The following is a 17,145-nucleotide window of genomic DNA, read 5'->3' as shown; positions in this document are numbered from 1 at the left end:
AAGCCGTCTCGCAAAACTCTTGAACCCCATTCCAAAAATCCATTGTATCACGTCTACCATACATCCAACCACGATCCTTTCCCATTTAGTAAAGTGTCTCTAAACATATATAACAACATATTATCAATAATGTACAATTGCTACATATCTTATGTAAATCAACTTCAAGTACACATCGTGAATATACCATTCATATAGTGAACAAATGCATGTTTCCAAAGTGTCCTTATCACTCCAACCTAACCCATCCTTGAATGTCTACTCTCACTAGTGAATGTATGTCAACTTTCCAATTTTAAGGAAAATCCGGCAGCACTTCCCCCCAGTTCTCCAAGTACAAGATGTAGATAATTACTTACCCACATATGTACCCAGAGAACATGGAGAAGAAATGGACAGCCAAGATGTTCCTTAAAATCGAAAAAAAAGACATACATTCACCACCTAAGTGAGAGTAAACATTCAAGAACAGTCCCAACCGGGGACTATTCAAGACTTTCTCCTAATGAGAAAGCCTTGAACGGGTATCTAGGCATATGATGATGCAAACATTCAACATATTATTGTAATTATTTATTATTAAACAAGACACAACTTGTAATATGATGAACAAACTTTTATCAAATAGATAAATAGAAAGAAATATATATAGCTCCATAAAGTTTATAGTTCATACCAATATAGCAAGTATAATGGATGTAATGTCTTGAACTTCCCACTTGAATAGCTAATAAACTTGTGCTTCACTACATATGAATCTACAAAAATAAAAAAATACAACACCAAAATAAAAGTTAGTAATTTTGTCAAGAACTATATACAAAACAACCTAAAATTACACATTAAAACATACTACCAAATTCAACTAATTAATTAACAAGTTTACTAATAATCTCTACTTTATTCAAAATTTCCTAATAAAACCTAACAATCAATTTCACACCACTCCAACATATCAAATTATACTCCATAATCCATATATTTCCTAAAAGCATTAGGAAAATCATTATGTAACGTAATCTAAAACGGATTACTCCTCAATCTAACTCCAAAATAATTCAATAATTCATACTATACTTAACCAAAAATTAAGCAACAACAACAAATTGATAATAATAATAATACAATGAAAGAAATAAAAAAAAATTATTCAAAATATATTTTCCATTATACTGTTAATTCATGAACAATTAATCAATTTCTTGCATTCTAAAGATACACACAATTAAACAATTTCTTGATTTCTAAAGTGCATTCTCTAAAATTTTAACCCTACCAACAACAAAAAAAACCCAAAAAATTCAGAAAAATTAACCAAAAAATCTCTTTTTCCTCTCATTTACACTATGGTTTCACCTCTAATTCATATGTAGTACGGGCTCATGCACTTTAGAAATTCATGAACAATTCACAAAAAATTACACTTTAGAAATCCACCGTACCTCTACTTCCAAATTTCAAGTTTATGATTCACTAATATCAAGTAATTGCAGTTTTTTTTTTCAATTAACTTAATTCATGAACAATTCACAAAAAATTACCCTAAAAACAACAAAAATAAAACACAGAAATTCATAAAAAATTACCGTCTATTAATCAGAAATTTCGAACGGTGGCTGTGGGATGGTGGTGCGGTGGCTGTGGGATGGTGGTGCGGTGGCTGTGGCGTCAGTGGTGAGGTCTGTGGTTGCGCGCTGCTTGCTTGCTGCTTGCTTCGAACGCTGGTTGCTGCAATGTCGAACGCTGCTTGCTGCTTCGCGCACTGGTGGAGGAGGTTCGGAGGGAGTGAGGAGGTGGTGGAAGGTGGTGCGGCGTCGCTGGTGGATTATGTGATGGTAGGGTTTGGATGGTGGTGCGGCGTCTGGTCGTGGCTCGTACTATGGAGTTTTGGTGAATAAAACAGTGGAGAGAAGAAGCTTGAATTGGGCCGCGCGTTTTATTATATATTCAAATATTGCCACCGGTTCAAAACCGGTGGCCTTAAGCATTATTGCCACGGGTTCGGTTTGAACCGGTGGCAATAATAAATGCCTAATTCGCGGCCAATTTTTTAACCACCGGTTTTAAAAAACCGGTGGCCTTTAAGCGGTGGCATTTTAAATTTTTCTACTAGTGTTAACACTGCAAAGAACATGTGAACTTTGAAGAACATTACGCTTGAAACAAAGAACGCGTGAATTAAGGAGGTAATTTTTGGGAAGTTACTGCCCACGTGCCCACAATAATTGTAAAAAAATCATTTGGTAAATATCATTTCCCAAAAAATCTTTCTCTCACTATATTCTCTCTAGAATTCTCAAAATTTCTAAACCCTAAGCTACAAGACCGATCAAATTCACAAGAATTAACCTTTCAAAATTCAAAATCTGTGCAATCAACTAAAGAATTTTGATATAATGGCTGATTCTAATGAGTTGTAAGTTAAATTTTCTGGCATGCAATTGTTTTTATTATTATTTTTTTTTTTAGGTTTTGGCGAGGAACTACCTCCTTATAGTTCTTGATTTGATTTTTTTTTTCCGCTTCTTATTTGTTTATTTTGTTTGATTGTAATCTTTTTTTTTTTTTTGGTTTTTGAAACAACAGTATTGAACAAGAGAAGGTAAGGGAGCAACAAATTGGAGTCACGAATTACCCGCAAAACGCATACACAGTGGAAGAGGTTGAAGACGATGCTACTCTAAATCAGTTTCTGCTAGATAGTGGTAAAAAACCGTACATTCCACCTGTTATTGGTCCAATTGTGGATCCCGCACTTCTAAGTGAAATAGCAGCAGAAGAAGATGATACTTCCAAGTAAGATAAAGAAGTACTCTTTCATATTTATCATATGTTCTTATTTTTTTTTTTTAATTTGTTTAGGACTTCAATGTACTGTCTACTTCATTAAAAATGGTAGATCTGTATGGTAGGGTCAATTTATAAAGTATTATTTATATGCATGTTCTTTATATGAAGGTATTATGTTCTTTTTCTAAACCGTTGTGTTATGTGTAAATCGAAGGTAGTAGTAGCATTCTATTCAATGTTGATGTTCCCTAAAGTAAAGCATTGTGTTATTTTTAATAGGCATATTTGTTCTTTTTTGGTTTAATATATGTGTGGTCATATTTTATTACTTGATTGTTCTTTTTTTTTTTTTTTTTTTTTTTTTTTGCATATGGTATGTGTGTTCTGTTTTTTATGTAATGCATGTATAAAGGTGTTTAACAATCATATATGTGATGCTCTTTTTTTATGTATTCTTTTTTGTTAAGTAAAAATTGATCATCTAAGTGTAACTTGTTCAAACAAATTATACCCTTTTTTCTTATGTGTGTTCTTTTTATGTATAATCTGTGTGCAATTTTTAATATTGTATAAATATAATATAGGGATGTAGATTGTCAACCATTGGAAGTGAAAGATGAAATTAATGAACAACAAAAGGAGGAGAAAGGTTCAAATAATAAGAAATACTACCGTTTCAAGCAGATTGCTACTAAAAAAAGGTGTGTGGTTTCTATTTCTATTTTATGTTCTTTTTTATAAGTCTGCATGTTTATTTTCATTATAGAAAATGTTCTTTTTTATTACATAAAATGTTTTTTATGAGGTAATGATCAAATAAGAACATTTTATGAACTGTTCTTTATGATTTCCTAAAATGTTCTTTATGATTACCTAAAATGTTCTTTATCTCTTCATATAATGTTCTTTGTGATTGGTGATGGCATATACATTAAACATATATGTGTTCTTTTTTTTTCCATTTTTTTAAATTATAGGAAGAAAGTTGATAAGCACATAGACAGCCAAGATGTTCATCTAAGGGAAAAAAATAACATTGAAGAAGAGGAGGGCTCCAATGGGAGACCCTTACTTTCCTGTTAAGGAGAAGTGCTTCTTTATCAGCTTCCCAGTCTAAGGCTCCAAGTACAATTGTGCAAGTGTCAAAGGACATTCCAAGGAAGAATAATAAGGATAAAAGACTTGTTGTAAGAGAGAAAAAAACTACTGAAGCTGAAGTGAATGTGGGGGTTGAAGGAGGAAAAGATCAAGAATTTTCAAACACCCAAAGGCACACTACACAACCTTTGCAAAATTTAATAAAGGGGTTGAAGAATGAAGAAGAGAAGTTGCAGGCTATAAGGGATATGGGATTTGGAGGTATACTACACCTTGATATGCCTAGGAGCTCCCCTAACTTTAATGCCACATTGGTGATGAACGTGGATGCTAATGAGGTGTGTATAGTGTGTGCTAGAAATAGATTAATATACATCAAACCTGTTGATGTCCATTTGGTGTATGGTTTACCTTTAGGGGGTAAAGAAATAGTGGAGCCTGCGAATGAGGATGAAGATTTGATGATGGTGATGAACGAATTGAAGGAATATCATGGTGGAAAAATTCCAAAATTGGTGGCTTTGGTTGATGAGTTATTAAAACCAACTAACCCCCCGATGATAAATGGAAGAGGAGTTTCCTACTGTTGGTGGTGAATTGCTGCATTAAGTCTATGTCTAACCCACAGCCCTTGTTCAAGTAATGTTCTTTATTGTTAAAAGTGATGTTCTTTTTCAGTAAACATAATGTTTTGTATCATTAAATATATTGTTCTTTTGTCTGATTGTGCTATATGTTCTTTTTATTTAAATATAATGTTCTTTATCCTTAATTGTAATGATCTTTATCCTGAAATGAAATTTATAATAATATATATTCTTCTATTTTATTATTGTATGATATGTTCTTTATTTTAATTGATATGTGCTTTATTATTAAGTCTGTTATGTTATTTATTATTATATATGATGTTCTTCTTTATAATAGTTTTTTTTTTTTTGCTAGATTCATGCACACAACTGTTGACAGCTGTCAAATTTCAAGTTTTGATTGGTGTTCATACACAGTACAAAGCTTGATAGAAAATGCAATTTACTATCAAGGAGATTTGAAGAGATACTTTCCTAGCCCACTACCATTCCTTATGGTATTTATTACTTCTTTTTATTATTTTCTAATGTTCATTGAATGTATGTGTATGTGTTGCTCATTTTATATTTATCATATTGAGTTTTTGCTTAACAGGTTTGTTACTTTGATAGACTACAAAGGCAAAATGTGATTATGCCTAGGCAAATTCCTCTAATCAAGGAATGGAATAGCGATAAAATAGCAAAAAGAATTGCTAATGAGAGGAAGCTAGGCTTTGGACTTGGCACACTATTGGATAGAATTCAAATCCAAGATGGTGCTCCCTAGATTTTAGCTATTGAAGGTGGAGAGGAGCTTCAAAATCAACAAATGCAGCAAGAACAACAACTTGACCAACAACAACATGACCAAGAACAAGAAAAATAACAGCAACAACAAAAGCAACAACAAGAGTTTCAAGAAGAACAACAAAAGCAACAGCAACAGGTTCAAGAGGAACAACAACCTCACCAAGAACCTTCTGATTTGCAGGTATGCATAGAAAGTTAAATGTTCTTTTTATATAAATGCATGTTCTTGTTCTTATAATTGCATGTTCTTTTTCTTATAATCACATGTTCTTTAATAGATATATTTATGTTCTTTTTCCATCTAATAGAATGTGTATGTTCTTTTTCAGATAATTCCTTGTTCTTTAATAAGTATCTTATGTTTTTTTTCATCTAATAGAATGCATGTAGTGTGTAAATTGACCTATCTATTTTTTTAAAATATTACATGCTCTTTATCGGTTATACTTATGTTATTTTACATCTAATTAAATGTATATGGATGTAGCATGTTCTTTAATAGTTACACTTATGTGCTTTTTCATTTTATTGCATGTTCTTTTAATTTATGTTGTATGTTCTTTTACAGTAGTATACCCAGTTGCTTTGTCAAACAACAGAAAAAATTGCTTTTAACTTTGTGAACCTCACCAAAATTCTGAAAATAGGAGAGAGGTTCCATAGCAGACCATTGGATGGAGATAGCGCACATTGCACAATGTAACTACAATGTGGTCCAAGCTTTCTGGTCTTAAATTGTTGGAAGAAGTGAAAACAAATGTACCTTCTCAAAGGGTTGAGGGGAGTTCCATCCTTAGCCAAGATACAGAGTTCTTTGCATCTGACTGGTTTAGTGAGATGATTGACAATGTTGTAAAGAACGTTGGTGTGGAAGGAACAACCATGGAGAAAGAGAAAAAAGGAGGTGAAGAGGAGGGTTCTCAACCCACTGAGTTAGAGCCATTGGTGATTAATGTGGTTATCCCGTTGACTACACCACCACAATATATAGGTGATCTAGACCTGAAGCTGGCATTGAGCACATCAAGTCCTCTGAATTTGGGAAGCCAGCAATTTTCTGACATTGGTGAATTTGATTCAGTCTTCACTGAGCAGCAGTTGGAATCAAGTGCACCAGAGGAGATTTTAGGTGGTCAAAAGACAAGGTAACTAATAATCCTAAATGTGATTTCTGATTTGTGTGGTATATTTACTTAGATTTGAATGATTTGGAATACAAATCTGTAATATTTATGTATTATTGAGATTAATGTTGTAATGTTCTTTTTTATATTCACTATTGCTGAAATGTTCTTTATCACTTCATAAGTTGTTCTTTGTAATGTCATATGATGTTCTTTATGATGTCTTATAATATTCTATATAGTGTAATGTTCTGTTTGCTTTCATATAATGTTCTCTATGGTTGAATGTGATGTTCTTTGTTATTTTATTTAATGTTTTTTATGGTTTCATTTAATTTTCTTTTTAATTTTATGTGATGTACTGTATGGTTTTTTTTATATTCACTATTAATGATGTAGTGTAATTAGGGTTCCAAATGAAAGCAAGGGTGAAGGTAAATTTGAGATGGTGGTAGAAGATAAACTAGCTGAAAATCAAAGGTATATACATATATACATAGACTTTATAATTATTATGGGTTATTGTTGTTACTTCATAAATATTTTTTTTTATATATATAATTATTGCTTTTTACAGTGATGCAACTGAAAAAGAGATGGTTAAGGAAAAAGGACAGAAAGGAAAGGAGGAAAAGAAGGAAAAAAGGTATATGTTCTTCTATAAAAAAAACTGTATGTTCTTTATGATTTCGTTTTTTGTTCTTTTTAATGCATGGATTATAATTTTTTTATATAATTATTATACTGAATAGTATGATTAATTATATATGTGTGCGTTTTTGGTGATGCAACTGCAGAAAAGGTAGATTGCAAAAAAAAGATAGAAAGGAAAGGAGAAAGTGGAAGAACAAAGGTATATGTTCTATTTTATAAAACTATATGTTTTTTTAAAGTAATGATTGTTCTTTCATATGATATGTATGTTATTTTACATAAAATTAATTTTGCAGTGTTTGTCCAGAACCTACAAAGAGAGCTAGGAAGTTAGGACTGGTTTACAGGTCTCCTTTCCTAGTGCAATATTCTCATTTGATAGAAGGCACAGATGAATTCAAAGAAGCTTTACTGGAATATGCTTTTTCAGATGAACTTGATGAAGAGTATGATTTTATTCCTTGTACTAAACTACGATTTTTCATATGAACTTGATGAAAAACTAGCCTTATTATCCTAATTTAATATTTTGTTTTTGTTTTCTTTTTATATTTTTTTTTTGTTTTTACGTAGTGAGCTATTTTATGATGATGGATTTGCAATGTTGACAAGAAAATTGGTCAAAACAATGGGTAACAATGTATACATCTACAACGATATAGTTGATGCTTTTTGTCTCATCCTCAATGCAAAAAATTCTACTGATGACAAAAGGAGGATTTTCTTCCCAAAGCAGCCATTGTAAGTGTAGTTCAATTGATTCTATTCCCTTTTTTTAGGATATATTATTAGTTTGATTCTAATCCTTTTTTTTATAAAACATAAAACTTGTTACGCGTGAGCGAGGCGTATGTTGATGATAGTCAAGAAGCTACATATGGTATTAAATTTGTTAAATTCGAAGAGACTATCAGATTTTGGCTAATTGATTGCATTATATAATCAGTTCAAGGATAACAGATGGTAAGTCATATAATGTTCTTTAATTTTCAAGTAATGTTCTTCTGATTTTATTAAATGTTCTTTTCATAGATTAGTTACACATGTTCAGTAACTTCCTTAACTATGTTCTTCTTATTTCGTTAAATGTTCTTTTAGATACATGTGTTGTTCTTTCACGATTATATCATGTTCTTTACAATATATTCAATGTTTTTCTTTTTAAAGTACATGTTCTTTTATCTACCTGTTTCAGTTCTTTTTCCATGTGTATGCGCATGACCACTTTTATGTGATGGTCATAAAAAAAATCAAAGGCTGTGGAAATTCTGGATGATAGACCACTTGTAGAGGGTGTTCCTTTTTCAAAAAAAATACTATGACTTTCCAGAGAAGTTGGTAAGGATGTTCTTTAACTTTTATAAAAAATGAATGTTTTTAATTACAATATATAGTGTTCTTTTATCTAACTTTAATATTCTTTCGTTGTGTCTGGTAGAGGCATGCCTTCTCAATTTACCTGAAGCAACATGGGATGAAGTTATGGAAAAAAGTCCTCAACTATGAAATAAAATTGATAGACATGCCCTGGAGAATGTTGGACAACAATGTTGATTACGGAATATACGCAATGCGGCACATGGAGACATACTTCGGGAAGCGTAAATGGAATTGTGGCTTGAAGGCCGATAATGTAAGATAATCATATTTTGTTTTTTTTTTAAATAACAAACATTAATTTTATTCTTTTTTTTTGTGGGTAAACAGTTTGATGCATCGAAGGCACTTAGAATGAAGTACACATATGAGATTCCTGTGGATCAAGTGAACAAGCGCCATGCAGATTTTAGCATGAAGGCCAAGAAATATTTCAAGGCAATTAAGAATGATTAGACACATTTGTGTTAATTTTGAACATGAAGATTTTTTTTTTTTTTGGCTCATGGTTGTTTCTGAAAATTTGGATGTTGTTGACCAATTAGCACTGTTTATTTTTTGAATAGTTGGGTCTAATAAACTTTGGAAGCATATTGATTTTGAAGAAAGAATAGAATGTACATATACAATGTTCTTTACACAACATGTGTTCTTCTGATTTTATGTAATGTTCTTTTGATTACATCTGATGTTCTTTTCATACAACATTGTGTTCTTTTGATTACATCTGATGTTCTTTTTATAAACAATTTTGTTCTTTTGATAACATCTGATGTTCTTTTGATAACATCTGATTTTTTTTAGTGCAATATTCTTTTTAATTATTTTGCAACATATGTCTTGTAAACCAACACAAAATATGTCTTTTTTAGGCCACAGTAATCACCATTAATATGCAAAATATGTCTTGTTTTAAAAAAAATTAATCTGAAATAGAGTGTTCTCATTTATAAGATCTTATAAAAAAAAGAAATTTTGATTTTTACCACCTTCAAATAACCACTTAATTGAATTTACCACCTCCAAAAAAAAAAGATTTACTTTACCACCACCAAAATTTCCAAAACTTTGATTTTACCACCAACTACCGGATTCTGTCCATGAATCCGTTAGTATGGCCCACATTTTTTACGTTTCTTCTTCATCTTCCCCGATCTTCCATGTCAACCAACCAGCAACGACATCAACTACCTCGGTTGGTCGGAATTTTGTGTGGGTTTCGCGTCTAAGTGGTGGTGGTTTCGGGTCGCGATGGTTTCGCGTTTGGGTGGCGTGGTTTCTAGTCTGGGGTTAGGTTGGTTCTGGGGTTAGGTTGGCTGGGGTGGGTTGCGGTGGTTTTGCTTCTGGGTGGTGGTGGTATCGGGTCGCGGTGGTTTCGCGTCTGGGTGGCGGTGGTTTCTGGTGTGGGTTTGGATGGTGGTGGGGTTGGACGTAGCTGCTAGGTGGTGGCTAGGGTTTTGAGGTCGGAAATTGGTGGAAAGAGGTAGAAATCGGTGCAGTTGTGGTGTGCGGTGCGGTGGTAGCAGTTAGGTGGTAGGGTTGGTCGTAGCTATTAGGTGGTGGCTAGGGTTTTGAGGTCGGAAATTGGTGGAAAGGGGGTCGAAATAATCAGCGCGGCTGTGGTGTGCGGTGGTAGCGGTTAGGTGGTGGGGTTGGTCGTAGCTGTTAGGTGGTGGCTAGGGTTTTAAGGTCGAAATTGGTGCGGTGGCTGGGGTTTCGACGGTGGCTGGTAGCGGTTAGGTGGTGGGGGCTGGTCGTAACGGTTAGGTGGTGGGGATGGTCGTAGCCGGTCCGGCAGTGGGGGTCCCGACGGTGGCAGAAACCACCGGTTGCTTGATGGGGATTTTTTAATTTTTTTTAAAAAAAAAAATTTTAAACTTACCCAATAATATGGCGACACGTGTGCAGGGTAGGCCCCACTAACGGATTTTTGGACGGAATCCGTTAGTTGGAGGTGATTGGTGGTAAAACTGATGTTTAATTTTTTTATGAGGTGGTAAAGTAAATGTTTTTTTTTGGAGGTGGTAAATTCGACAAAGTCGTTATTTGAAGGTGGTAAAAATCAAAATTTCCTAAAAAAAATAAAAAATAAAATAAAAGGACAAATATGAAGAAATAAATGTTAACGTAGACTAAATAGTACATATCATTTATTCTCTAATTGGTGAGCATATAATATTCACTCCAAAATAGTCATCAGGCTCAAAAAACTCCAAAGACCCTCCAAATTTGTTGGAATGTGCCAGAATATATCCATCAGGTACAGGGAGGAAATCCTTCCCAAAAAAAAAAAAAAAAAAATTATTTAAGTAAAAGAACAATATGTATAAAATGAATGAACAAGTTGTAACCATAAAAGAATGTAATATAATATAATAAAGAACAATATATACCTTAATCGTAGTCTGTGCTTTTTGTTTCATCTTTGAAACACCCATTGCACTTTTCTTTTTCCATGACTTTATCTTTTGACCTTTTAGCTTGTTGGAAACCTTTTCCAGTGTGCTTTTCCACCTAGTATTCTTTTGACCCTTTTTCCTTTTTTGGACAGGATCCTTAACATCAACCTGAACTGCGTGTTCTTTAACAATGCCTCCATGTTCTCTTTCAAGGCCTCCATGTTATTTTTCAAGGCCTCCATGTTCTTCGGCCAATTCCGCAAATAATACTAGTGATTCTAATAGACTGCCATCACCTTTATCTTGAGTAACATCTTGTTCATTCGTTTTTTACGACTCGGGTGGCACATCTTTATCTTCTCCCATTAAGAGCTTATTCCTAGCAGTGCATTCTTCAATTTCTTCCTCAAGGACTGCTCGAGCACTCAAGTCATTATGTGCCCGATCTACAAGTGTGATAAAATTACGAATATTATACAATTTCCATACACTACAAGGAGTGACACCCATTTCAGCAAAATCATTGTCATCAACTCTAGTGCACATAGCATCTTTTGTCCATCTTCGGGATATAAGTAATGTTGTTTAAGTGTAAGACACGAAGTGAGTGCTTGCACAACAAACCTACCTCACCAAAATATTTGCAAGTACAATCAACTGTAATTGTTGATTCATCAAATGCAACAGTATGCATGATCAAATCCTATTACTTTGGCCGTACAAGGAACATCATTGACAAAATTGTCTTCAAAATGTAAATATATTTGAATAGTATAAATCTTCCTAGCATGCTCCAACAGTCCAATATCTACCCAAACTAAATGACGATTTCAGTCATACTATCATAATCATTACTGCCTTCTCTACTCCTCCACTCATCAACAACCTCAATATGCCACGTACATAATCGATGTCGGGAATTTGGGAAAACAACCTTAATCGCTTTGGCCATTGCTTGAGCTTGGTCAGTCATTATTGTCACGGGATGTTTGCCACCCATGGATTTCAAAAAAGTATTGAACAGCCACTCAAATGACTCCCATTTATCATTGATCAAGAAGCCAATACCAAACATGCATTATTGTTATGATGATTCATACCAACAAAAGGTCTACAAATCATACCATATTTGTTTGTACGGTACATTGTATCATGGACTAATAAATCTCCAAAGGCATCATAATCTACCTTCATTCTATTATCACGAAAGAAGAAAGATTGCAAATGACCTTTTTCATCAACATCAAAGTCATAATAAAAGTCATACTCACTGGATTTCCTCTCTTTAAAATAGCTAAGCAACCGCTTTGCATCACAGCCATCAAACTTCATTTTCTTATGTTGAGATAAAGCATCATACGCATCTCTATAAAGAAATGAAAGATTTGCCTCTCCACCAGCTTGATGCTTTAAAACACGCACTGCATCAGCAACAGGTATACTACTCTCAGTCAAGCTACTCATCATCACAACTTGTTCATTATTAACCTGTATACCCAAAAAAACACATTGTTTCAAAAAGAGAACATCATGTTTTTGGTAAAGAACATATATTGCGCATTAAAGAACATGTTTTTAAAAAAAGTTAATACTAACGTCCAATAATTTTAAAATTGTACCATTACCTTCCTATGAGACCTAATCAAATGTCTCTTTGAAACAGGAACCGTACTATGATTATGAACCATAGTGTGATTGACCACGACATACAAACCAGAAACCTTATCAATATCAAATTGTATATGAGCCTTGTAACCTGTGCGGAAATTCCTCTTTTGGTAAACTTTTGGTTGTTCACCATGCTTCTTCTCTTGCTTAAAGCAAGCAAAAGAACACACCAAAAAGCGATGCCTAGGTGTCCTATCTTTGTCTTCTCTACGATTCAACATATCTTTACGCATACCAAAACCATGTTTAAATGCATAGCTATTATACAAATCATAAGCTTCTTCATCAGACTTGATTATTCTGTCAAATAATTCTGATTTAGTTGCCTCGGTAAAACTTGAAATATGAGATCAAAATACATATATATTAAGATGATGTTCTTACATAATAACATGATGTTCTTTTTTATGTAGAGTATGTTCTTTAATATATTTGAAATATTCTTTATGACATGCACATTGATAACGGCACATTGATTACAGAAAATACAAAACAAAGTACAACAAAAGTACATGACGTTTTCAAAAAAGAACATGCTATTTGAAGAAAAGTACATACAGAGTACTACAAAGTACATATATAATTAACAATTGCACATGCGTTATTATATAAAATCAACATTGATTTCAGCAACAATGACATATAATAACAAATATAAAATAACATATCTAAATAATCAAAGTACTTCATCTTCAACCTTACACAAATTACTGTAAACTTAAAAATATTGAAAAAATATGATGTAAATAGATAATAAAATTAAAATTAGTAATAATAACTAAATTTAATAATCAAAATTAAGGATTAACAACTGCAAAATAAAATCGATTAAAAAATTCACCTTCATTGAGGTTTACGATACCCTCGACATCACCTTCATTGTTGATATCATCATCATTTGCATCATCAACAAATCTAGCATTAGAATCATGGCGAAATTCAGATTGATAAACCATTTTTAATTTCTTTTACAAGGAATTCAATTAATCGATTGTCAAATTTCTCTCTGTAATTTTTACTCTATAATTTTCTCTCTCTAAAAAGTTTGGTATTTCTATGATTTTCTCTCTCTAAATCTTTTTTGAAAATATCAGTTGACAAAATTAGCAAAAATTGAAAGCTATAAAATAGGCAACAATTCAGCAAAATCCACGTGATAAAACTATCTTCAAATTTTTTTTTTTTAATTTGTGTAATACAAAATTCAGGGAATTACTCCTGCCAACTCAGCAAGTGCACCATGAGCATGGTGCACCCTTGTGTACTATCAAACTTTCAGTATAAAAGTACTAAATTCTCTCTTTGTTTTTTTAAATGTATCAATTTGACCAGCAAATCTGCCAAGATGTAACTTTGACTATTAATATATTTAATTTACTATTAACAAAATTGTGACAAAATTACACTATGAAAGTAGACATTAAAATGAATCTAATGATATGTCATATATTAACATTTATTAATTTTATAATAGAAAAAATTAAGTCAAAACATGATATATAAACAGTGCAAAAGTCAAACTAATTCATTGAAAAGAAATAGAGGAAGTATTGAGGTAATGCATTTTTAAAAAATCATCTGTAAAAGAAAAGCGCTGCATTTAAAAAAATAAACGGATATATTACAACTAAAAGTATTCCCACTTACCTATCTCTCTCCTCTTTCCTCTCTCTTTCATGTGCTTTGTAATACTATTTTAGTACTTCCTCTTTTTTTTTCTCTCTCTTTCTCTCTCTTTTCACACTTGTCGATGCATGTTTTGAATCGTTAATATCTTTCACTACCAATATGTAAAATTTATAATATTTGGATATTAAAATTGTACAAATCAAGACGAATCTAACAAGATCCCAACATGACTATATTTTTATTTATGTCTAAATCGTCAAAGCTGGTCAAAATGAAACACATGAATAGTGTAAAAGTCACACTATTGCAACTACAAAAAAAACGGAGGAAGTATTTGTTATGCATCTTGTAAGCAAAGTCTTTGGTTTCCCAAACCAATGGTGATCATCATATATTTAATACATATCTCTCTTTCACTTCATTTATGCCCAATTCTCATACCCATTTATTCCCATACACTATTATTGGTTGCCCTAATCATAAATGTTTTCTTAATTATACTTGTATTAAAATATTAAAAATAATATAAAAAGAAATTAAAAAAAAAAACATTGTCATTTGAATATAGCAAGACAAGTGGCGCATTCTAATTCTTTGTCCACCTTTTGCCAAAGGTCATAGTCATGACCTGGTCATGGCATTTCTCTCTCCAAAAAAACTTAACTTTTATTTATTATTAATATTATTTTATCTTCTCTCTCCTCATGCTCAATAGTATCGAAATAAAATTAATGATTCTTCCTTACTTGACTATTACCAATCACTGGGATAAACAATGCTGCATTACCACTTCCTCGATGTACACAAGTTTGCTTGACTTGTTTTCGAAAAAAAAAAAAAATTACAAGAGGTGTGATCAAGGATTTTAATACCTTCGTTCTCTAGACGTATCAATGTGAAGTTGAGGAGTAGTTGACGTACAGACACATAAGCAATAAAGAAAATAGTAGTATACTCCCTTCGTCTCTTATACTTGACACACTTTTCATTTTTGGTCGTCCTACAATACTTGACACATTACCAATTTTGAAAAGGGACCAATGTCATAAAATTAAATATTTTTCTTTACACTCTATGGGCCCACTGCTTTTTAAGAAATAATTAAAAAAAATAGATCACTCTCCTCCTTTTCATAACATCTAGCCCCACTTAGTTTTTTAGCAATAAAGTAATACAAAGAGCATCTTTTCTATAATAAACAAATATATTAAAAGGACCCACTTACATTTTTATTAAACTACTAGATTAGTGTCCCGTGTGATGCCTGGTTTGTTTACTGAATTTTAAGATAAATTTTTAATCTATACATCAAATTTTAAAATATATTATTGATACAAAATTAGTTAGTGTAGACACTTAAAAATGTCTCCCCAAAACCAAACCCGATGATGAACAACCTTTCACCGCCATTATTGGTCGGCTTGAGTATTTAATCTTTAGAGTGCTTAAATCCATATTTCCATTTTATAAATCAACCCAATTCCTAGATCATTTCCCCAAACCATAACTTATCTTCCACTTTTCGTGCCTTTAAACCCAAAATAATTCATTTTATGTCCTTTAAAATAATTCATTTTGTGTCCTTTTTATAAAACGTTTAGTATAGTTTATTTTTGTCCATTATCTGGGTTAAATGATTGAATAGTTGGATGGGGATTTAAAAAAGCTTTCCAACGATATATTATAGGCCCAAATCCGAGTTATAACGAATAATTAATGGCAAAAATATTAAATTGAGCCCAAACCGAACCTAAGCGCACCTTACCTACGACCCAATGATCATGTGGAGGGTCCAAATTATTTAATCCAATTCCTAAACCAATTAGGATTAATTAGAAGCTTCTACTATTTTCTAAAAGATCTTAATTATCATTTTTGAAAAGATAAGATTAAAGATTTGAAATTGAATAAAACTTTTCTTTTTGAAAATCCTATTTCTATCCAAATTGAAAGACGTTCAAAGATAGTCAGGTATGATTTTTTTTGTCTCATATTTTTTATCCAAATTTTATATGGTTGGATAGCTCTTGAAATTATATTTCCCATGATATATTATAATATCAATTCCGAGCTATAACGGAAAAGATATGAATAAAATGTCAAACTCTATCCAAAACTGACACCGTCTCACTATTTCGGCCATATCTTTTATTCTACAAATTATTTTAATCTGATTCTAATTGGGTTTTAAATTAGACTTCAAGAGCTTTCCAACGATATCTTATTTATCTTATTCTTATTTTTAGATCAAACGATATGATAAAAATAAAAACCGCAAAACTGCAGTCTATCGAGTTTTATTCCGATTTAATTCGGATCTTATCTTGTTTTTTCGACCCTTTTTTTTCCCTCTATAAATAGAGGTCATATCTCCCCTTTTTCAATCATCAACATTCTTGGTCACAAAATAATGCTTTTCTCCCTCTTTAGCCTAAATATTAGCCACCCTATTCTTCCATAATACTTCCCCTAAGCAGTCCAAGGAGTTCATACTTAACCCGAGGTTCCGTCCTTAAACCAAGGCGTGAAAGGTATAATTAACTGAGGGTTTGGACCAAATCAAATCTACAATAATTTAATTTAATTTTCATTTGATTTATATTTTTATTGAAGTTACTAACAGTTTATTCATGATGTAGCTGTAACACCCTAGAAATTCCTTTCTTTTAAAATACATGTTTTGCCCTGTTTAAAAATTTAAATAGGAATATCTAAGATATTACCGCCACCGTGAAAACGGCTAAGGCAATTATCAAAGATACACAGCGGAAGACTATCCTTAAAACCATCCAAAACAAACCAAACCAAACGAAAGTAAAGTCAAACAAAAACAACCTACAACTTGGAACCATTGTAGGCCCTTGACAAAACCAAATGAAACGTGAAAACCTTTGCGTTAGTCTCACAAGCATAATGATAATATAATCAATAAAGCAATAAATCACATCATAGTCCTATGGAAACTAAGCATGATTCGCTCTTCAATCATGCCCATCATGAATATGCTTCATCACCTGAAAACCT

The 17,145-nt window shown here is 32.3% G+C and overlaps 1 protein-coding gene across 1 annotated transcript; it reads right to left on the bottom strand.

Moving 5' to 3' along the window:
* Window positions 1–11,877: 11,877 nt before the first annotated feature.
* On the bottom strand, window positions 11,878–13,448 carry LOC145632693 (protein FAR1-RELATED SEQUENCE 5-like). The gene is made up of 3 exons (XM_081685039.1): window positions 13,334–13,448; window positions 12,450–12,805; window positions 11,878–12,312 (listed from the first exon to the last, which is right to left on the bottom strand). Exons 1-3 carry the CDS (start codon window positions 13,446–13,448, stop codon window positions 11,878–11,880), a joined length of 906 nt encoding a protein of 301 aa, XP_081541165.1.
* Between the last annotated feature and the right edge of the window lie 3,697 nt (window positions 13,449–17,145).

Source organism: Chenopodium album, chromosome 5 (genome assembly GCF_948465745.1).
Source record: "Chenopodium album chromosome 5, dcCheAlbu1.1, whole genome shotgun sequence".
In the NCBI taxonomy this organism is placed as follows: domain Eukaryota; kingdom Viridiplantae; phylum Streptophyta; class Magnoliopsida; order Caryophyllales; family Amaranthaceae; genus Chenopodium; species Chenopodium album.
The sequence above is the reverse complement of the archived record's forward strand: the minus strand, read 5'-3'. Positions and strand labels throughout refer to the sequence as shown.